Here is a 24,949-nt window from a genome sequence, read left to right as displayed (position 1 = left end):
GAATTCCCACTGCACACGTCACTTGTGGGAAGTTACCGCTCCTTCATTTCATCATGTCCAACATCTACTGAAAGCAGAGGAGCTGCTGAAGCAAAGGGAAGTGAGAAGGTAAATTTAAAAAAAAAAAATTTTATTATAAAGATAGGATGTATGGTAGGGATGCACCGATACGAGCATCAGGTATCAGCTCCGATACTCAGTGTGTGTACTCGTACTCGTAAAAGTAATCCGATACAAATGCAGCGATCCCACTTGTGTCCGTGTGCCATTCCCAGTTCAGTGCAGCAGGTACGAGGAGGAGGAAGAATGTGTGTGAGTGTGAAGAGTGTGGAGATGGAACCAAAGAAATGATCAGAGTAACACTGACAGTACCGTTCACACACAGATACAGACGCAGCCTTCTGTCTGTAATCTGACTACATTCATCTGTTTTCCAGCTGATGGAGGATGAGTACCCAGACACAGAATACCAGTGGGAGTACGGAGCGGTGCGGACCGCCGCCAGCGGAAGTGAAAACCAAACCTGTCACTCATCTGTCTTTTCTCTTCCTGCTGAAGCTAAACTTTTAAACCTTACAGAGAAAACACTAACATTAGTATCACAGTAGTGTTCCTCTGTCGTCTACAGGTTTGGTATTACTGACTTTCTTCTTCTTCTTCATTAAACTTTCCTCTTCTTCGTGGTATTTGTCCAGTATGGTTAATTCAGAGCGGCGCCCCCTGGTGGATTAACTGACAAACGCTCATTCCAACACATTAAATGTCAGTAGCAGCACTTTGTTCCAGTCAGACTAATGACAACGACAATAAAGCACATTTACAAAAGGAACTAACAACTGGAATGGGATTATTAAGGACTAGGATCAGTACTAGGTATCGGCAAGTACTCAAATGGAAGTACTCGTACTCGGTCTGGAAAACAGTGGTATGGGTGCATCCCTAATGTATGGGATCATACTCAGAGGTTTCACTTTGAATTTTTTTTATGATCTGGATCCTCGTTTGTAGTTAAATCATGTCTCAATGGTAAATTTATTTTATATTGAATCTCATGAACATCAGTGGTCAGAATAATTGTATTTATGAGTCTATCATTTATTGTTTTGTTTTACGTTAGATTAGAAATAAAAATAGTTTAGATGAAAACACTGACTTAAGTTAATTTTTTATGATTTTTTTTGTGTGAAACTGAAGCCAGATTGAACAGATTTTAAGTTCAAAAAGCAGCAGAATGCAGGAAAAAGAATTCACTTTTACAGAAATTTCCCAGGGGAGCTATGCTCGTCACCACGGTCCGCTACGTGCCCCGCTGCAGGGACCCAGACTGGACCCAAACTGGACCAGACTGGACCCAGACTGGACCCAAACTGGACCAGACTGGACCAGACTGGACCAGACTGGACCCAGACTGGACCCAAACTGGACCAGACTGGACCAGACTGGACCCAGACTGGACCCAAACTGGACCAGACTGGACCCAAACTGGACCAGACTGGACCAGACTGGACCCAGACTGGACCCAAACTGGACCAGACTGGACCTAGACTGGACCAGACTGGACCCAAACTGGACCAGACTGGACCAGACTGGCTGTGGCCTTTGTGTCTCCACTCACTTCTACTCATGTAGCCACAGTGGCTGGGTCGTTCACTTTCCTCGCACAAACACAGCATTAGTTTGGTTGGTATGTGTTCCTGTGGTCACGGATGGTCATATGGTGTTTAGTGAGGGGCTGTGCTGATGCATACAGACTACAGTCTGTGTCAGATCCACAGACGCTAAAGGATGTGTCTGGAGCACAGGGCTGACAGAGGTCTGTGGGCTGAATCTAAGGTATAAACTAGGGTTTCACTTCTGGGTTAACAGTCAAACCACGACGCCCTGTTAACAGGACTACATACGTTCAGCCGCCTGCTGCTGTTTTCCAGACAAGAAGGAAACAAACAGGACAGTTTAAAAAAAACTGAATTTCAATACGTCTCATATGCAGAACTGTGGCGACTGAAATCCTGTTCAAACCACTGGAGACCTGAGGTCATATCTGGATAGAGAGACTGAAAAATAAGAATAAGAATAAGCTACACTTGAAAAAGTGTGATCAGCGGTTGCAACAAAGTGACGTCTAATATTATTCAATAGATTTAACATATTAAATCTATTAAAAAGTTAATCCAACGTGTCTCAAAAATGGTGACATTTACTAAATATTTTCCATACATTAATTTAGTTGAAGTCCTGGGGTATTTTTTTATTTGTACTTAATCTCTGGGTCAAATTTTGTGACATTTATCTCTATATAAATATTTTAGATCATTATCTATTTCAATCATTCACTGATCATTAAATTAAATAAATATATGTAATAAATAAATATTTTTTTAAAATTTGTATAAAACCGACTGGAGAAAATTCTTACTTAGTAAATAAATATAACTTTAGCTGAAAACCAGAGGTAAATAAAGGTACTTTTAACAAATATTAAATTGAATTAAACAGTTAAGTCAGGCATTGATTAAATGTTGGCCAACTTCAGTAAAATAAAATAAAATCTAATAATAAATATTGATGACTATAAGGTTGTTGAGGTTTTAGTTTTTTATTATTATTATTATTATTATTATTATTATTTCTTTTTGAACTAAATGACAGATTCAGTGAAAACATAAAAGACTTGGTAAAGTTCTATGAATGTGAATAAATCCCACATTCTTGGTACATTTGATTCACTTTTAAAGCTCATTCTAACAGACGCGTTTGGTTTTGCAGTAAAGCATGTTTTTTACAGTGTCCAGTTGACATGAACTGGCATCTGTTGCTGATGTGGAGGTTTCATTGCACGTCTGTCTCATCCATCCCGTCCAGTAACATCCTGCGCAGCTCCAGGGCGTCGGTGACGGGCAGCGAGCAGCTGAAGCCTGAGCAGACGTAGGCCGTGGCCACGCCCCCTCCGCCGCCGTCACTCCTGAACATGGAGGCGAGGGCGGGCAGACGCTGGCACAGGAACGAGTCTGCGTCGCTGCTGTCGAGAAGCATCAAGACCTGGAACAAAGACCAAAGGCTCAGTTTTTCAATGTGTATTTACACATTCATCATCTTTTCTTGAATTTCACTTTAAAAAATTTCAAACTGATCTGATTTCACTGATAAAATGGAGCTGCAGTGCTTTTATACGAAATGGTCAATCAGCCAAATGGGTCTGTAACTGCCCTGAGAGAGGACCAAGTTTGGCTCTTTATCTTTGAGCAGCTGTGGTCCAGTCACAGATAGTCCTTTATTTTACTTTGTCCTTCACAGGAAAACTGTTTCCACGGTTCGTACTGCCACGAGAATACAGCACATCACTCACAAGAAACATACGACACTAGTCCAAAAACTACTACTCCACCACCGTACCCTCCTGAGACCCAGCACTGGTAAACCCACTGCACTGATACACAGTGGTGGGAATAACGGCGATAAAAACAGCAGCGTTACTAACAGCGTTATTGTTTTCCAGTAACGGGTAATCTAATGAATTATTATTATGTGAAACGTTACAATGCTGAAATGTAACTATAACTAGTAACTATAACTAATTACTTTTTAAAAGTAACTTGCCCAACCCTGCTTATATAGTGCATTTTCTCCACCTTCATGCGCCCAAAGCGCTTCACAAAGCTTCACATTCACCCGTTCACACACACACACACACACACACACACACACACACACACACACTCTTACACCAGCACCAGTAGGCTGCTGCTGCAGGGCCCTACCAGGGGACATGCAGGGTTCAGCGTTTTGCCCAAGGACACTTCAACATGTGGACAGTCGGAGCCAGGATTCGAACCCGCTCTCCCACCTGAGCCACAGTATGGACTAAGGGGGTGACTGGGGTCCGGTGCCATGGTGTGTGCTCTTATGAAGAACAGCAGCGGTGGAATGAAGCAAAGTATGTTTACTCAAGTACTCAAGTACTGCACTTCGAGTACACATTACACTTAAGTATATCCATTTTATACCTGCTACATGTCATGGATAAGTATTGTACTTGTGATAAAGTCAAAGGTAAAGTGTTTGCTTTATGGACCACCAGTGCCCTCCTGCCCTGTTGCTCTTCTATCAGTATCATTATGTTTCTCCCATCTGATTGACTGAAATGTTTATTTCAAATATGAATGTAAAAAAAAGAAGAAAAATAAATAAACAAACAAAACATTTAAACACAACACATAAAATACATATTTGAAAAGGAGTGAGAGGAAGTATAACTTAAAAACTCCCACCCCTTCTCCTTAAATAATGAATAACAATAATAAGCTTCCTACTCTAACATATCTATACTCTAATGCCTGATATTTAATGCTAAATCATTTTAATTCTGACTTTATATCATTAAGAGGAAATATAAATAGAATTTACATAAACACACATATATATGTACATAAATATATAGGTACCTAGATACACACACATGCATATATAAATATATATATATTTACACATACCACATTTACACTTATACATCCTTCTTACACCCAGTGATACCCAACACCTCCCTCATCTCTGTAACTCTTAAAGCTGCAGGAGACTTTCGTCACCAGTTTTTCATCAAATCTGTCCATCCTCAGTCATATCCTCAGTATCATGAAATCCTAAGTCTGTCTGGCATTCCTCAGCTGAATCTCTTCCATCATGCTGAACAGTTTCTTAGTTCCATCCACCACAAACCAACATTGTGTTTACATTCAGAGCCAGGAGGGAACTGAGCATCTGAGGAATTTTGTCGTGACGTGCATTGTGGGAAGTGGAGGTTCACACAGCCGCCTGCAGCGACAGTACAACCATCTGATATTATATGGATGAAACAAACAGAAGAAACAGCTGGAGCTCCGCTTCTCTCCAGCCATTTCTACGTCATGTTTGTTTCATCTGTATAATATCAGATGGTTGTACTGTCGCTGCAGGCGGCTGTGCGAACCTCCACTTCCCACAATGCACGTCACGACAAAATTCCTCAGATGCTCAGTTCCCTCCTGGCTCTGAATGTAAACACATGGTTGGTTTGTGGTGGATGGAACTAAGAAATTTAGGCTGTCAAACTCATTTTAGTTCAGTTCCACATTTAGCCTTATCTGATCTAAAGTGGGCCAAACCAGTCTAATAATATAAATAACAGGATAAAAACTTTAGAGTGAAAAAAGTAAATTCTGTAATGAAAACATTTACATCTATGAATTGTACTTGAACATAACATGAACAAATATGAACAACCTAAAAATTCTTTAGTAAAATAAGTGCAATGTTAATAATATTACACTTTATCATTTATACATGTGAATCACAACTTACAGATCACAGTGGATCTACAAATACACACAACATTAAATAACAGGGAGAATATTATTAAAATTCCACATACTTCTCTTAAGACATTTCAGATATTCACATTTTTTGTTAAAGGCTAGTCTGTAAATGTAAACATTTTTGTGTAATTTTACTTTTTTTACACTAAAACAAAGAGACAAATTTACAGTTTTCATTATTTATAGGTTATTCTGATAGTATTTTACTGATCTGATCCACTTTAGACTGAAATGACCTAAAATGATTTTAACGTCCTCAATTGTTAGTATCTTCAGTGTAATTTTTTGCATTTTACAAATTCATCCCAGGGGCCAGATTGGACCCTTCAGTGGGCCGGATTCGGCCCCTGGGACGCATGTTTGACACCTGTGCTTTAGATGGTGATGTGGGAGTGGAGCATTTATTAGATTTCCACTTTGGAAGGAGGTTTCATTTTTTTGTGTTTGCAACCCCCAGAAACACCACTGCTGCCTAAACAAAAGGCACATCTGATAAAAGGTTTTTGTTGTTTTCACCTGAGAGCACTGTCGTGTAAAGTGGGCCAAAGGAACATTGATTTCTGATCCAAAACCTTCTTTGCTTTATTTATTATTGCAATGCTTCTGCCCCAATGACCACACACTGACCCCAAAAGACCTGAGACATGGAGGTCAACACGGCCGTCCACATGTGATGAGTTAACTTCTGCTTCCAGTTTGTACCTAAATACCAAACATGATGAAGATGGGATGAGTTCCTGAAGAGTAATCCTGTTAACGCTGGTTTCAAAGGCCAAATGTGACGTGTTGGCACCAATCTGAACAATTTGAAATGAAGGTTGAGATCGACATTCAAAGAACTGTCACCTAAATACCAAACATGACGTAGATGGATGAAGAGTAATGGAGCTGACACTGATGGACAGACAGACACACAGACACACAGACAGACAGTATCCCTGCAGTCCATGACCGGCCACGGGGTCAAAAGGAGACAAGACACTGGATTGTATTCTGCCTTTGTCTTTGTTCAGTGTCACTGAATCCTAAACATCAGCGCTGTGAACCTTTAAACTACAGCCTTTTGGAATAGTACAACTGCACAGACTAAAACAGGGACTACAACTGCAGTGTGACTAATTCAGTTTTTCCATTTGTATTTTCACTTTATTTAATTAAATTAATTTTTTAATTAAAAATCGGACCAATGGCCCTGTATCTAAGGGGCCAAATTCAAAGCTTAGGTAAATGTATCCAGATCCATTTATTCTCACCCAGTTCTATTTATTTTTTTCTATTACAGAAATAGTCCATGTTTTGCTCATATTCAATCAGATCTGTAAAAAAGTCAAACTCAAATTTGATATCATTGATACTGATTTATTGGATCAATCCACTTCCTATCTGTTATAATGGGAACATTTGTCAAAGTGGCACCAAATCCAGAATCAGATCCAGGTCCAAATAATTTCAGTCCCTTGTGCTGACATCATCATACAGAAGCTGTAGACCAAGTTTGAAGTCAATCAGAACTGGAGTTTGGGAGAAGAAGACGATTGAAATGATTTCCCCATAAGAGTCCATGTTAAATTTTGCGTCAGTTCCAGATCCAGAAGAAGATCCTGATCAGCATGTGGACATTATGTTTGGCTCATCTCCCCATCAGGGCTGGACTGGAGACATTTACACTGGAGATCATTTAGATTTACTGAGTTACTGCATCCATCCACTTCCTATCTCTGATAATGGGGACATTTTTCAAAGTGGCACCAAATCCAGAATCAGATCCAGATCCAAATAATTCCACTAACTTTTGTTGACATCATCATACAGAAGCTGTATACCAAGTTTGAAGTCAATCGGAATTGTAGTTTCGGAGAAGAAGATGATTGACAGTTTTGTAACAGACGACAGATGGTGACACTAGCTTACGGCCTGTCGGCCGGTAAACTAAAAAGGCTAAGAATTAAATGTAACAAGTGAAAAACTAGGCGGAGCTTACCAATACCCCCGCCCAGTTGCACCACAATGCCACTCCTACTCACTGATACCCCGCCCTGTTAATACTGATTCTAATTCTGACCAGAAGTCTTCCATTAGTTTATCAGACACCTATGACAGCTCTTCAGTTTTCATTCTCTTTGGAACCACAGCCTACATATGAATGTTTCCTCTCAGTCAGTTTCTCAGTTCTGCATGTTTTTAAGCTACTTTGTCTCTAACGACACCACACGGTACAGCAGAACCCAACGCCCTCAAACTTCCCAGGACAACTCCAAGCTCTTCCGTTCTGTCTGTTTGGATCTTATTTTCTTTCCTTTGCTTAGTGACAGCGTCATACATCATATTAACCAGTCCCATTTCAGCTTAGCGCAGGCTAATATAAGTTAGACGGACTTCTGGACGGGTCAGAACTGACTTCTGAGAGAGGGCGGAGCTTCATCTGTCAGTTTCTCACTTGTGCACAATAAAGGAAGGCCTGATTGACAACCAGTTCATTCTCCACAAATTTCTTTGTTGTTTACGCCTCCACAACAGCCCTACCCACAGATTCATTATGAGATTTAACTTTCAATCTTTTTAAAAACCTTTCAAAAATTGTAAAAGATGCAAACATTGAGAGAAAGGCACATGCAAAGAACATGTGTCCAATTTGAGAAGAATCAGGTGAACAGAGTCCTAGAAATGGGTTTGACAAAGATTCTAAGTTGAAATCTAAAAAAACTGTAAAAAAAAATCCAAACAGTGACATTCAGTCATCAAACTGCACTGCACCTGGACTAATGGTAAAGAACATGGATGTGAAATTTGAAAAGAATAAGGTAAAAAGGCAGCTTTAGGTTTTGGTCAAAATAAATTCCATCAGCTCAACCACTCCATGTTACTATATGAGATAAAACATCCAACGCCAAGATCACTATATAATAGTTAAGCATCTTGCAGCGACAACATGGAGTTGTATTTTTACGCAGAACTTCTGCTTCTTGGGGACTTTTCATCATGGTCTTAATACTTGTACTTAAAGGTAAATATGTAACTGTTTCTTGTGTTTATTTGAATGAAGAAGAATGAGTGGCAGTTGAATGAGTCATAGGCCACGTTCAGACTACAGGCAAATGTCGCCCTAATCTGATGTTTTTGCTCACGTGACCTGTATCTGAGCTGTTACAGACAGTCTGAACAGCACAAACATGATGTTTTCAAATCCGACCCAGGCCACTTTCAGATGTGGTCCTAAATCCAATACGTATCTGATATTTTGCGATGCGACTTTAGTCTGAACGGGCAGGTCGCATTTATCCGACCTTTACGTCATTGAAATGCGACAAATGTCACAATTCTGTGTCCCAGGAGGAGGAGCGACAAAAACATATTTACTTCCATAAACACAGGGCATGTCTGCATGGTCACGTATTATGCCAGGACCTCTTTTGCGCATGCGGGGCACTTCAGGGTGGCATTAAAGTTCATACTCAAAACTGACAGAAGTCGTATTTAATGTGTAATAAGAACGAGCACAAAAAAAATCAGATTTCACCAAAAAATCAGAATTGTGCATTAAGACCTGCTGTGTGAACGTAGCATTAGATTGTACTGAGAGAACAAGTGGCCTACTGCTGAAAGGTGTGTGTGTGTGTGTGTGTGTGTGTGTGTGCGCGTGTGTGTGTCTCAGACAGAACTGATAATAAACGCAATAACAAATACAGGGTCTGCACATCCGTCACTTCCCCCCCAGGCCACGCCCCTCTCAGTCAGACTGAGTGTCTTAAACCAACCTGCTCAACATGACGGAGTATAGCAGTAAACACAACCAGAGCAAAGGATCATGGGAAATCTGAAATTAAATGAAGGACAGTTGGACTGGACATGGATCTGTACGAGCTACCAAAGAACAAGTGGTCCATGAACACTGACATGTGGACACACATGGAGGATCCAGACCTGATCCAGGGGGGAGGGGGTCAGCGCTATTTGGACCTGAAACTAATATACATGGTTTCATCAGGACTGACAACCAGGCTCCAAAACTAGGACCAGAACCAGCTGATCCAAAGGGTCCAAAACTAGGGCCCAGAACCAGCTGATCCAAAGGCTCCAAAACTAGGGCCCAGAACCAGCTGATCCAAAGGCTCCAAAACTAGGACCAGAACCAGCTGATCCAAAGGCTCCAAAACTAGGACCAGAACCAGCTGATCCAAAGGCTCCAAAACTAGGGCCCAGAACCAGCTGATCCAAAGGGTCTAAAACTAGGGCCCAGAACCAGCTGATCCAAAGGCTCCAAAACTAGGACCAGAACCAGCTGATCCAAAGGCTCCAAAACTAGGGCCCAGAACCAGCTGATCCAAAGGGTCCAAAACTAGGACCAGAACCAGCTGATCCAAAGGCTCCAAAACTAGGACCAGAACCAGCTGATCCAAAGGCTCCAAAACTAGGGCCCAGAACCAGCTGATCCAAAGGCTCCAAAACTAGGGCCCAGAACCAGCTGATCCAAAGGCTCCAAAACTAGGACCAGAACCAGCTGATCCAAAGGCTCCAAAACTAGGACCAGAACCAGCTGATCCAAAGGCTCCAAAACTAGGGCCCAGAACCAGCTGATCCAAAGGGTCTAAAACTAGGGCCCAGAACCAGCTGATCCAAAGGCTCCAAAACTAGGACCAGAACCAGCTGATCCAAAGGCTCCAAAACTAGGGCCCAGAACCAGCTGATCCAAAGGGTCCAAAACTAGGACCAGAACCAGCTGATCCAAAGGCTCCAAAACTAGGACCAGAACCAGCTGATCCAAAGGCTCCAAAACTAGGGCCCAGAACCAGCTGATCCAAAGGCTCCAAAACTAGGGCCCAGAACCAGCTGATCCAAAGGCTCCAAAACTAGGGCCCAGAACCAGCTGATCCAAAGGCTCCAAAACTAGGACCAGAACCAGCTGATCCAAAGGCTCCAAAACTAGGACCAGAACCAGCTGATCCAAAGGCTCCAAAACTAGGGCCCAGAACCAGCTGATCCAAAGGGTCTAAAACTAGGGCCCAGAACCAGCTGATCCAAAGGCTCCAAAACTAGGACCAGAACCAGCTGATCCAAAGGCTCCAAAACTAGGGCCCAGAACCAGCTGATCCAAAGGGTCCAAAACTAGGACCAGAACCAGCTGATCCAAAGGCTCCAAAACTAGGGCCCAGAACCAGCTGATCCAAAGGGTCTAAAACTAGGGCCCAGAACCAGCTGATCCAAAGGCTCCAAAACTAGGGCCCAGAACCAGCTGATCCAAAGGGTCTAAAACTAGGACCAGAACCAGCTGATCCAAAGGCTCCAAAACTAGGGCCCAGAACCAGCTGATCCAAAGGGTCTAAAACTAGGGCCCAGAACCAGCTGATCCAAAGGCTCCAAAACTAGGGCCCAGAACCAGCTGATCCAAAGGCTCCAAAACTAGGGCCCAGAACCAGCTGATCCAAAGGCTCCAAAACTAGGGCCCAGAACCAGCTGATCCAAAGGGTCTAAAACTAGGGCCCAGAACCAGCTGATCCAAAGGGTCTAAAACTAGGGCCCAGAACCAGCTGATCCAAAGGGTCTAAAACTAGGGCCCAGAACCAGCTGATCCAAAGGCTCCAAAACTAGGGCCCAGAACCAGCTGATCCAAAGGGTCTAAAACTAGGGCCCAGAACCAGCTGATCCAAAGGTCATTTCCAGTAGGTCGTGGACTGACCCCAGTGAATATATGCATGATCTACTGGGACTGAGCAGATTTACTGAGTCTAGTTCAGATCCAGTCCTTTATCCAACACAGATACTACTGCTGTGGACCAGCAGGGCACCACTGCATTCTGGGAAATTAGCAGATTTACACCACCTGGTTTAAATTAACACATTATTCTGGTAATATTATGGATTTATTGTCAGAATATGATGACTTTAATCTCATAAACAAATAACATTTTTGTTAAATTATGACTTTTTTTATAACTACGACTTTATTCTCAGAACATTGTGATTTCTTTTTGTATTCGACTTTATTCTCATTAAATTCCAGGTTTTATCTCCATATTTTATGACTTTATACTTGTAGTGCCCAGTGTTTTTCTTTTCCTCTGTGGTCCTAATACTCCGTCGTAGCTTTATTCTCCAGTTCCCCCGTATTTGAAAAATCGGACCAATGGTCCTGGATCTTAGCGGCCAAATTCAAAGCTTTGGGAAATGTATCCAGATGCCATTTATTCTCACCCAGTTCTGTGTATTTATTCTATTACAGAAATAGCCCATGTTTTGCTCATATTCCAATCAGATCTGTAAAAAATTCAAATTCCAACTTGATATCATTGATACTGATTTATTGGATCAATCCACTTCTTATCTCTTATAATGGGAACATGTTTCAAAGTTGCACCAAATCCAGAATCAGATCCAGATCCAAATAATTTCAGTCCCTTGTGTTGACATCATCATACAGAAGCTGTAGACCACGTTTGAAGTCAATCGGAATTGTAGTTTCAGAGAAGAAGACGGTTGAAAGTTTTGTAACGGACAACAGACGATGACAGACGCTGCATGACAACAATAGCTTACGGCCTGTCGGCCTTTAAGCTAAAAACTAGGTTGTCCTCAGTTTCAGTTCGTTTACTAATCATGTAGGAGCACAAGGTTCACAATCACAAAATGAAGACAAAAACCAGGAAAGATCTGATCATGAAACCAAGAGCTGCACTAAGAAGGACCGTTAGCCAAAACAATAGGTCATTTCAGGTCTGATTGGAGCCAAAAATACAGCATCAGTGAATGTTAGCTGACCCCAAACAGGATCCACAGATCTAGGTTTGGTTTCCTGGATTTGTGGATCCATCTCCTTCTCTTTTCTGTCTTTGGGTGTCTGTAAAATGATAGCTCCCACTGCTTTAAGAACCTGAAAATACAATCAACGAACAACAGCTCTGCCCCAGTTTTAATTAAATATTGTTCTTCAGTTTAGACAGGATTGAAGCCAACGCTGTCACTCATCTGCCTCTGTCTGACACTCAGTGGGTGGAACCACAGTGATGTCACATGCAGACCCTCTATTAGGGATGGGAATCAAGAACCGGTTCTTTTTTGAGAACCGGTTCCCAGTAGCTCGATTCCTTGGAATCGTTTGCCTGCCTGCTTAACGATTCTGCTTATCGATTCCGCCTTCATTGTGCATACGCGATGATGTCACATGTACGCTGCATTGTTTTGGTCAGAACGAAGACAACATGGCGTTGAGGCAGAAATGGACTAAACAGACCACACCAGGTCTACACAGACCACACCAGGTCCAAACAGACCACACCAGGTCTACACAGACCACACCAGGTCCAAACAGACCACACCAGGTCCAAACAGACCACACCAGGTCTACACAGACCACACCAGGTCCAAACAGACCACACCAGGTCTAAACAGACCACACCAGGTCCAAACAGACCACACCAGGTCTACACAGACCACACCAGGTCCAAACAGACCACACCAGGTCCAAACAGACCACACCAGGTCTACACAGACCACACCAGGTCCAAACAGACCACACCAGGTCCAAACAGACCACACCAGGTCTAAACAGACCACACCAGGTCCAAACAGACCACACCAGGTCTAAACAGACCACACCAGGTCCAAACAGACCACACCAGGTCCAAACAGACCACACCAGGTCTACACAGACCACACCAGGTCCAAACAGACCACACCAGGTCTAAACAGACCACACCAGGTCCAAACAGACCACACCAGGTCCAAACAGACCACACCAGGTCCACTGGAACACTGTCAAAGCTTCCATGTCTTCTAAAGGTGGAATCCCTCCAATATCCTTAAACATTTGTCCACAGCATGTGAATCATTTACAGGAATGTCACGTATTTGATTCTCTACTTAGCGGCGCTTGTGAATGTAGCGGCAGAGTGAACGCCGGTCCTGGTTTCGGTGCGGGCAACAAACATCGTAACTCCTGAAATACAAGGTTACGAAGGTAAGAAGGGAAAGGAAATGAGGTGCACAACAACAGGAGACAAGCCGAGCTGAGTCGAACTGGTTCCACGAAGTAGAAATGTGGCAATAGAGGAATTAGTAAAGAGTCTGTAGTTTCACTTTCACTGTATGCCCCCCCCCCCACAAACCGGGCCCAGTGTCATCTGTTCTTATTATTAGTTCATACTGTATATGTTCTATTTTCTGTGCAGATGGAAATATAACAGACAGTTAATGAAAAAACACCTGTTTGTACTCTTTTATTTCCTCACCCAATGAGAATGGATAAGAGAATCGATAAGGAATCGGATCGATAAAGCAATATCAATAATGGAAACGGAACCGTTAAATTCTTAAGGATTCCCATCCCTACCCTCTACTGTTATGAATGCATATTATGTTTTGTGTTTTTACATTGTGTGATGTTGTTATTGGCTGTAGGTACAGTTTTATACATGTCAGTGTGGACAACCAGAAACATCCTGAACACAGTGAAACAACAAGAAAATGGAGAATCTGGACAGAGGACCTGGTCTGAGGTGAGTACAGCATCACACACTGATAGAGGGTTGGATGTGATGACTAAGGCACTGTCATTAAACCACTCAATACAGTGTTTTTGAAGGAAAATGCTACATACTCTGCCTTTAAACAAACAATCTGGATACTCCTACAAGCTTTCATTGTATTCACATCTTTGTGTCGGTGCCAAGCTCAGAGTCATCTTGGATTTTTTTGTAAATATAATCTCTCATACACACATGCATTCCAACCAAAATAACCTAAAAATAAAGCAGTCAGTCGTGGGTCAGTGGCTGCCGTGCTCTCATGCCCACAACAGGGGAAGAAAATAGAATGTATATTTGGAACTGATCTGGAGCATCACGTGTCCTGCCTGAAGCATGACTAGCTCCGAAATATGTGGACTTCAACTCACTGCTAAAACAGGCCTGGTCTGTCACCCACCAAACTAAAGAACCCACTCAAAATACATCCATCTACTGAGGGACAAAAAGAGGCCAGAGATAAGCAGCCGTTTGTGTTTAATGTGTGTGTTTATGGGTGTGTGGAAGACAGAGCAAGACGATCGACAGGCAGCAGAACAGGACTGTCCTGTCCATCCTGAAGGGGATCTCTGTCAAAGTGGTTCATCCAGGAGGGCCTGCTACTTCTAGTTGTGACTAGAGACGTAACCATATGAAAATTTCATATCACGGTTATTGTGACCAAAATTATCACAGTTGTTATTATCGAGGTATTGTTGAAATTGTGCTCAAAATGTTGAAAAAGTACTAATACACACACTGAAAGAATTTAACCTTAGTTTAACATTAGTGTGTTTTTAATGTATTTGCGAGTGTTTGTGTGTGTTTTTAGTGTATTTGTGAGTGTTTGTATGTGTTTTTAGTGTATTTGTGTGTTTTTAGTGTATTTGTGAGTGTTTGTGTGTGTTTTTAGTGTATTTGTGTGATTTTGTATTTTGAAAAAAAAAAGAAAAAAAAAAGAAAAAGAAAAACAACAACAACAAAAAAAAACAAATAAAATAATTGGCACAATGCACTTTCTCTTGGAAGAACCAATCAAATTAGGGATGCACCGATACCATGTTTTTTCCAGACTGAGTACGAGTACTTCCATTTGAGTACTTGCCGATACCGAGTACTGATCCTAGTCCTTAATAATCCCATTCCAGTTGTTAGTTCCTTTTGTAATGTGCTTTATTGTCGTTGTCATTAGTCTGACTGGAACAAAGTGCTGCTACTGACATTTAATGTGTTGGAATGAGCGTTTGTCAGTTAATCCACCAGGGGGCGCCGCTCTGAATTAACCATACTGGACAAATACCACGAAGAAGAGGAAAGTTTAATGAGAAGAAGAAGAAGAAGAAGAAGAAAGTCAGTAATAACAAACCTGCAGACGACAGAGGGAACACTACTGTGATACTAATGTTGCAGCGTTTTCTCTGTAAGGTTTAAAAGTTTAGCTTCAGCAGGAAGAGAAAAGACAAATGAGTGACAGGTTTGGTTTTCACTTCCGCTGGTGGTGGTCCGCACTGCTCCGTACTCCCGCTGGTATTCTCTGTCTGTTTACGCATCCGCGAGCATCTGGAAAACAGATGGAATGTACGCAGAAGACGGACAGAACGCTGCGTCTGTATCTGTCTGTGTCTTTAACGGTACTGTCAGTCAGTGTTACTTTTATCACCGTCATTTATTTGGTTCAGTCTCCACACTCTTCACACTCACACACATTATTCCACTGCTGCGTACCTGCTGCACTGAACTGGGAATGGCAATATTGTTCTTCAGTTTAGACAGTATTGAAGCCAGCGCTGTCACTCATCTCCCTCTTTCTGACACTCAGTGGGCGGAACCACGGTGACGTCACATGCGAACCCTCTATTAGGGATGGGAATCGAGAATCGGTTCTTTTTGAGAAGTGGTTCCCAGTAGCTTGATTCCTTGGAATCGTTTGCCTGCCTGCTTAACGATTCTGCTTATCGATTCCACTTTCGTTGTGCATGTGCGATGACGTCACGCGTACACTGCATTGTTTTGGTCAGAACGAAGACAACATGGTGTTGAGGCAGAAACGGTCCAAACAGACCACACCAGGTCTAAACAGACCACACCAGGTCCAAACAGACCACACCAGGTCTAAACAGACCACACCAGGTCCAAACAGACCACACCAGGTCCAGTTGAACTCTGTCAAAGCTTCCATTTCTTCTAAAGGTGGAATCCCTCCAATCTGTTAGAACACGACACTAGGTGTGGACCCAAATGCATCGAGACTCCAGGATCAGTGGTCAAAAAAAGATTTATTTTACAAAAAACAAAAGCACAAAAGACAACAAAAAGAGAAAGCACAACGTGCTCTACAAATAACCTAAAAAAACTCTAATGAACTAAAAGAGAAGTACAACGTACTCTATAAAACTACAAAGCCTGAGAGGATAATACAAGGAACAAGATTCAAGATTCAAAATACTTAACATGAGACGGTCTTCACAAGATCACAGATACGACGCACTGACAAGAGACAAAGGGAACGGGGAGAATATATAAGGGAGGCAGGGATCACAAACAGGTGTGGACAATTATGAGGAGACACCAGGTGCAGGCAATGATGGGACAGGGAAGACAAAGACAAGACTGACAGAGTGCAGACAGAACAGGAAGGAAACCACCATCACCAAAATAAAACAGGAAGAGACAAAAACCCAAAACTAAATCAACATAAACGTCGACGCATGACAGTACCCCCCCCACCAGGTCCGACTCCTGACGGACCAGGAGAGGCAGACTGTCCAGAATGAAAGTCCCTGATGAGCTGCTTGTCCAGGATGTCTCTTGAGGGAACCCACATCCGTTCTTCCGGACCATACCCCTCCCAGTCCACCAGATACTGGTGACCTCTCCCCCTCCTACGGACAGCCAAAAGTCTCTTGACCGTGTAGACCAGACCCCCATCAATAGTCCGAGGTGGAGGAGGAGGCATCACTGGAGGAACCAGAGGACTCTGGACGACTGGCTTGAGACGGCTTACGTGGAAGGTCGGATGTACACGAAGTGACCTGGGCAGACGAAGACGCACGGATACAGGGTTAACCACCTTGGAAACCGGGAACGGACCAACAAACCTGGGAGCGAGCTTCCTGGATTCCACGTTGAGTGGAAGATCCTGGGTGGAGAGCCACACCTGCTGCCCCGGTCTGTACCCCGGTGCCGCGCGCCGCCGGCGATCAGCCACCATTTTCATCCGAGAGGCATTACGAGCAAGAATCTTGCGGGCAGCAGCCCACACCCGGTGGCATCTCCTCACCAGGCTATGCGCCGACGGCACCACCACCTCCTTCTCTGCACTAGGAAATAAAGGAGGTTGGAAACCATAGGCACAATGAAAAGGGGACAGACCGGTAGCAGCGGTAGGCAAGGTGTTATGGGCATACTCCACCCAGACCAGGTGCTCACTCCAGGATGCCGGATTCTGCGACACCAGGCACCGTAGGCAGGTCTCGAGTTCTTGATTAAGGCGCTCCGTCTGCCCATTCGATTGTGGATGGAAACCCGATGTCAGGCTGGCTGTGGCACCTAGAAGAGAGCAAAACTCCTTCCAAAATTTCGAGGAAAACTGGGGGCCCCGATCTGAAACAATGTCTTTAGGTATGCCGTGGAGTCTGACTACTTCAGTAAGAAGAAGTTTAGCTGTTTCCTTAGCTGAAGGCAGTTTAGGCAAGGCAACAAAATGCACCATCTTGGTGAATCTATCCACAATAGTTAATATTGTAGTATTGCCCCTAGAGGGAGGGAGACCTGTAACAAAGTCTAAAGAAATGTCTGACCACGGTCTACTAGGGACAGGCAGAGGATGAAGCAAACCTTGTGGCGGCCTGGAGGAGGTCTTATTACGGGCGCAGATGGTGCAGGCAGCCACGTAAGTCTTGACATCTTGGTCAAGTGACGGCCACCAGAACTTCTGGCGAACCACAAACGAAGTTCTGCGAGCCCCAGGATGACAAGTCAGCAGAGAGGTATGAGCCCAATGAATGACCTGCGACCTCAGTGAGGAGGGAACAAACAAACGGTTAGGTGGACAATTGCCAGGTACTGGGCTCACACTGGCCTCCCGCTTGACCTGATCTTCTATAGGCCAGCTGACCGCTCCGACCACATGGGAAGGTGGAAGGATGGGTTCCGGGTCTTTGGCCCTGGGCACTGGCTCATAAAGACGAGAGAGGGCATCCGGCTTACCATTTTGGACCCTGGTCTGTAAGACAAGGAAAAATTGAAACGGTTGAAAAACAATGACCACCGGGCCTGTCTGTAATTCAGGCGTTTAGCCTTACGAATGTATTCTAAGTTTTTGTGATCTGTCCATACAATGAAAGGTAACCGGGCCCCCTCCAACCAGTGCCGCCACTCCTCCAGGGCCACCTTAACGGCTAACAGTTCCTTGTTTCCTATATCGTAATTTCTTTCGGCTGATGATAGTTTGCGTGATAGGAAAGCACAAGGATGGAGTTTGTTGTCATGGGGGGACCGTTGTGACAAAACCCCTCCAATTCCCTCATTGGAGGAGTCAACCTCAACCACAAACTGCAGCTCTGGGTTAGGAATGGTGAGTATGGGGGCTGAGGTGAAGGCTAGTTTTAGGCGTTCGAATGACTTGTTGGCTTGTTGTGACCAGACAAAGGAGGAATTTACTGAAGTTAATGCATGTAGGGGAGCTGCTATTGAGCTAAAGCTTCTAATGAATTTTCGGTAGAAGTTAGCAAATCCCAAAAACTGCTGCACCTTCTTACGGGAATCTGGGACAGGCCAATCTCTCACTACCTTCACCTTAGCAGGATCCATCTCCACCTTTCCTGGGGAAACAACAAACCCAAGAAAAGTTACAGAAGTGGCATGAAACTCGCACTTTTCTGCTTTCACAAACAGTTGGTTCTCGAGTAAACATTCTAAGACCTGTGTGACATGCTGTTTGTGGGACTCTAAGTCCTTAGAAAAAATCAAGATATCATCAAGATATACAAACACAAAACGGTTCAAAAAGTCCCGTAGCACATCGTTAACCATGCTTTGAAACACAGCTGGAGCGTTCGCTAACCCGAACGGCATGACCAGATACTCAAAATGCCCAGATGGAGTGTTAAAGCCAGTTTTCCATTCATCCCCCTCACGTATGCGGACTAAGTGATAAGCATTTCTTAGGTCTAACTTAGTAAAGTATTGGGCCCCCTGTAGTTGGTCGAATGCGGACGCCATTAAAGGCAGGGGATGACGATTCTTTACTGTGATTTCATTTAGAGGGCTGTAGTCTATACATGGACGGAGAGAGCCGTCCTTTTTGGCAACAAAGAAAAAACCAGCCCCCGCTGGTGAGGAGGAAGGACGAATTATCCCGGACTTAAGTGATTGTTCTACGTAGTCCTCCATAGCTTTAGTCTCCGTCTGCGATAAAGAGTACATTCGTCCCTTAGGAATAGGAGCCCCTGGCAACAGATCAATGGGGCAATCATAGTCCCGGTGGGGAGGAAGAGAGGATGCCCGAGTTTTACTGAACACCTCCCTCAAGTGGTGATAGTGGGAGGGTACATTAGATAAGTCTGAAACTTCTGATTTCCCCTGATTCTGCGTGATCTTGGGGTGCTTGGTAAAGGCAGCAGAGGCCACATTGTGTGTATTGCTATCACAGTTTACATAGCAATCTTTTCCCCAGGCCTCAATCCTGCCTGTGACCCAGTCTATGGTGGGACGGTGTTTCTTTAGCCAGGGAAATCCAAGCACAATGGGGTGAGCAAGAGATTTTACAATTTGGAAATCCACCAATTCACTGTGGTCTTCTATGTTCATCTGCAGGGGTTCTGTGTGATGAGTGACCTGAAAAAGTTCCACCCCAGTAATACCCTGAGCCGTTACCCTAGAGGGAAGCTCACACATCTTTAAGCTCAAGCTTTTCACTAAAGCCTCGTCCATCAGGTTCTCATCGGCCCCTGAATCTATGAAAGCCCCCAGCTCTACCCTGCTATTACGTACAATAAAAGTAACAGGAGTCAAAGTGCGTCTGGGTGAGCTAGGAAGGGGGTGTATGCTTGTGAGTTCTTGAAGTTCAGCAGAGGAACGAGGTTTTCTTACCAGACAGGCTGCCCTCAGATGTCCCTGCTGACCACAGTAAAAACACCTCCCCTCTTGACGACGGCGCTGCCGCTCTGCTGGGGAGATGTGGGTGCGACCCAACTGCATAGGTACCTCCTCTCCAGCAGGAGGCGCTGAGGGAACGTTGGGTCTCTGAGCTGATGTGGATGGGTATGGAAGAGCTGACTGGAAAGAGCGCCCGCCGTCCTCGTATTGTCGCTCCTGGTCCCTCTCCCGATTGCGGATGTCCAAGCGGGTTGCCATGGAGATCAAGGAGTCCAGGTCTGCAGGCTCCTCCAGCGGTGCCAGTTGATCTTTGATGACTCCCGACAGCCCCCGGCGGAATGCGTCCTTCAAAGCCGCATCATTCCATTCAGTGTTGTCTGCAGCTGAGCGGAAACGGATGGCATATTCACCCACGCTGAGGTCCCCCTGGCGTAGGTTTTCGAGCCTCCGGACCGCTTCGCGGGTGGGAGCAACGTGGTCGAATGCCCGTCGGAGGGCGACGAAGAATGCCTCTGCAGACTGGCAGGAGGCGGACCCCCGGTCCCACTCGCTCGTTGCCCACTCTGCTGCCCGTCCGGTGAGGTGGGAAATGATGAAAGCCAGCTTGGTATATTCTGACTCATAAATCACAGGAGACAGTTTAAAATGAAGGTCACATTGAAAAATAAATGTTCTACAGTCACCTGATTGTCCAGAGAATTTGTCAGGAGGGGCAAGCTGTGGCGAGGAGCAGGGAGGAAGGCTGACGGTGGGTTCAGCTGGCGGAGGCATTGATGAGGCCGCAGGAACCATTCTGACAGGCTGGGTAGGAACGACATTCCCAGGTTCCAGGTGAATTAGAATCCTTTGCATGGTCTGGTTAATCTTCAAAATCTGATTTGATTTATTTTCTCGGTCCCCTCGCTGCTGCTCTATGAGCTGCTGCACAGCTTGGCTCAGAGCAACGAGGTGTGCTTCAGCTTCATGGAGCCGACGTCCATGTGCTCCAACAGCTGTCAAAATTGTCTTCGTCTCGGCTGGGTCCATTCGTGTCAGTGCGTTCTGTTAGAACACGACACTAGGTGTGGACCCAAATGCATCGAGACTCCAGGATCAGTGGTCAAAAAAAGATTTATTTTACAAAAAACAAAAGCACAAAAGACAACAAAAAGAGAAAGCACAACGTGCTCTACAAATAACCTAAAAAAACTCTAATGAACTAAAAGAGAAGTACAACGTACTCTATAAAAACTACAAAGCCTGAGAGGATAATACAAGGAACAAGATTCAAGATTCAAAATACTTAACATGAGACGGTCTTCACAAGATCACAGATACGACGCACTGACAAGAGACAAAGGGAACGGGGAGAATATATAAGGGAGGCAGGGATCACAAACAGGTGTGGACAATTATGAGGAGACACCAGGTGCAGGCAATGATGGGACAGGGAAGACAAAGACAAGACTGACAGAGTGCAGACAGAACAGGAAAGAAACCACCATCACCAAAATAAAACAGGAAGAGACAAAAACCCAAAACTAAATCAACATAAACGTCGACGCATGACACAATCTGCTCAAACATTTGTCCACATGTGATTCATTTACAGGAATGTCATGTATTTGATTCTCTACTTAGCGGCGCCTGTGACTGTAGCGGCAGAGTGAACGCCGGGTCAGTTCTGGTTCTGGTGCGGGCAACAAATGTACCCAAATACAAGTTTCTGAAGGTAGGGGAAAGGAAATGAGGTGCACAACACTGGAAGCCAAGCTGGGTTGAACCGGTTCTACATAGTGGAAATGTGGCAATAGAGGAATTAGTGAAGCATCTTTAGTTTCAGTTTTCACTGTACACCCCCCCCCACCACCTTCAACCGGGTCCGGCGTCATCTGTTCTTATTATTTGTCCATACTGTATATGTTCTATTTTCTGTGCAGATGGAAATATAAAAGACAGTTCATGCAAACACACCTGTTTGTACTCTTTTATTCCCTCACCCAATGAGAATCAATAAGGAATCGGATCAATAAGCAAAATCAATAATGGAATTGGAATCATTCAATTCTTAACGATTCCCATCCCTAGTGCCAATTTACACCAAGATCTCCAGTTCACATAACCCTAACCCCTAACCCTCAGTGTGTGGTATCTGACGCACTGATTCAGGTCAGTATTAACGGCGTGAACACACATGTGGAAAGTTTTCAGTGCGTACAGATAACATGCCGATTAAAAGTGATGTGTGTATATTTATGTGAGTCATGATACCATGCTGCAGTTTGCACTGATGTCATTTCAGAGGGTGATATTATGAGCATGATAATGATGGGATTATCTGTGTAGTCATTCTTCTGGTCTCCTTGCCCTGAGTCCGTCCTTGTCCATTGGACGGCTCTGCCTGTTCCAGCTGTGGACCCTGGAGGCTTCCGTCCACATGGGCAGAGCTGTGCGCATCCACTCCACCCTTCCTCAGTGAGCCTCAACTGCTCCGCTCAGCCGTTGGACACACTCATTTGTGCCAGCAGCCATCTGCACCTCTGATGCCAAGAACCTATCGACGGTCACGCTGCTCATCTCTGAAACAGTGGTTGTGTTCCTCTCACTAACAGAGCTGCGTGACAAACCCAACTCTTCCTCTGGGGACTGCACTGATGCTGTTCTCTTATCTGTTCTTGGTAAGGCGATGCTGCGACACCTGTTCAACACAGCTACGAGCATCAGAATCCTATCAGTAAAGGAGAGTGAGGCTGTACAGGTCTGTCTGTACACACACACACACACACACACAAAGTGTACATTATGCACAAACACATCACTCTGCATTCACTGTCAAAAATAACAAATGCGAATTGTGGTATGGTGGTATATTGTGTACAATGTGTGTATTGTGTTGTACAGGTCTGTCTGTAAACACACACACACACACTCACACTCACACACACACACACACACACACACGGGGGAAGACTGTGTTGGAATGTGGTCATAATGGTGTAGCCGTTGCTATGGAGACCAGAGGAGGATTTCCCTGCCAAGTCCACCCATCCTCTCTGTGCCTTGACTATTGTGTTTTTTTCAGCCTGTCAGCTTCACCCCTTCCCCATCTGCAGACCAGACCCCAACCATGTAACCTCAACTTAAAGGTGGCGCTGGAGTCCGTCTGTGTCCAACCCACACTGTCGGCTCCGACTCCTGGGGGATGGACGGACGGACGGAGGAAGACAGTAAAGGAGAGAGAGACCAGGAGTCAGATTATGGTCTCACAAAGATGTGGTGAGAAAAGGGAACACAGCTGGATGTGTGTGTGGTCTGGCATCGTGTGTGTGTGTGTGTGTGTGTGTGTGTGTGTGTGAGGATGAAGCAGACAGCACAGTTGGCTACACATGAGAGCACAGTCAAACTCCCACAGGGTTAATCCTTTCATACACGGGGCAACCCTGAAACAAACACAAACACAAACACACACACACACACACACGTATACACACTCCCACCCGTTAAATGTCCCTAAACTGACAGCTCCCTCCCACTCGGCCTCGCTCACTCCGCCGAACCGACGGAGCAAAGACACTTTGAAAGAACACAGTGTACCTGCACTGACATGAACACACAAACACACACATCTTCAGGAACACCTTCACTTGGAATCTACACAAACAACTCATTACAGGCCAACTCCTGTCAGCGCAGCAGAGCTGGAGGAAACACACTGATCCAACACACGCACACACGCACGCACACACACACACACACACACACACACACACACACACACTGGGGTTTCCATTATCTGGCAATTATCAGCTTTTGCCAGGTTACGTTTAGGGTAAAATATAAAACATAAAAATCTCTTCTTTATTGCACCAAATATTAAAAGCTAACAGTTAGGAAAACAGCAGCAGTGCTGGAGAGGATGTGGTCACATGAACGCCAACCACTGGAATATCTGCTGGACTTGTGTAAAAATGCAAATGTTTTGGAACCATGTTATTCAGACAATGGAGAATACTTTAAATTCTAAAATTCCAGTGGACCCCCAGACCATCTACCTGGGTCTAATACCTGATGATGGAATTAAAAGAGAAGGCACTTACTTATTTCAAATTTTAATTCTTGCTGCAAAAAGGCAGTCACAAGGAACTGGTTCAAAAGTGACCCTCTACGACCACAACAATGACTGGACATTATAGAGGAAATATATACCATGGAAAAAGGAACATTTCATCTGAGGATTAAGATGGGAACTCAAATTCAATTCAATTCAAAGCTTAGGTAAATGTATCCAGATCCATTTATTCTCCCCCAGTTCTGTGTATTTATTCTATTACACAAATAGTCCATGTTTTCCTCATATTCAATCAGATCTGTAAAAAATTCAAATTCACACTTGATATCATTGATACTGATTTATTGGATCAATCCACTTCCTATCTGTTATAATGGGAACATTTTTCAAAGTGGCACCAAATCCAGAATCAGATCCGGATCCAAATAATTTCAATCCCTTGTGTTGACATCATCATACAGAAGCTGTATACCAAGTCTGAAGTCAATCAGAACTGGAGTTTGGGAGAAGAAGACGATTGAAATGTTTTCCCATAAGAGCCCATGTTAAATTTTGCGTCAGTTCCAGATCCAGAAGAAGATCCTGATCAGCATGTGGACATTATGTTTGGCTCATCTCCCCATCAGGGCTGGACTGGAGACATTTACACTGGAGATCATTTATATTTACTGAGTTATTGCATCCATCCACTTCCTATCTGTTATAATGGGGACATTTTTCAAAGTGGCACCAAATCCAGAATCAGATCCAGATCCAAATAATTTCACTAACTTTTCATCATAAAGGAGCTGTACACCAAGTTTGAAATCAATTGGAATTATAGTTTCGGAGAAGAAGACGACTGAAACTTTTGTAACGGACGACAGACGACGACGGACAACACCAGGTGCCACATGACAACAATAGCTTATGGCCTGTCGGCCGGTGAGCTAAAAACAAGGACAATGGTCATTAGCAAA

At 44.1% G+C, this 24,949-nt stretch overlaps 1 protein-coding gene across 1 annotated transcript in view; it reads right to left on the bottom strand.

The window, feature by feature from the left end:
* Positions 1-2,623: 2,623 nt before the first annotated feature.
* The window catches only part of spata20 (spermatogenesis associated 20), a 158,771-nt gene continuing 136,445 nt past the window's right edge, over positions 2,624-24,949 (bottom strand). The window contains exon 16 of the mRNA XM_030121760.1: positions 2,624-3,039. Within this exon, the coding sequence (XP_029977620.1) occupies positions 2,830-3,039 (210 nt within the window). The 3' untranslated portion in view covers positions 2,624-2,829. The remainder of the gene's footprint in view (positions 3,040-24,949) is intronic.

The sequence above is a fragment of the Sphaeramia orbicularis genome, chromosome 19, assembly GCF_902148855.1.
Source record: "Sphaeramia orbicularis chromosome 19, fSphaOr1.1, whole genome shotgun sequence".
Taxonomy (NCBI): Eukaryota; Metazoa; Chordata; class Actinopteri; order Kurtiformes; family Apogonidae; genus Sphaeramia; species Sphaeramia orbicularis.
Note: the sequence above shows the minus strand (reverse complement) of the source record. Positions and strands in the feature narration are given on the sequence as shown.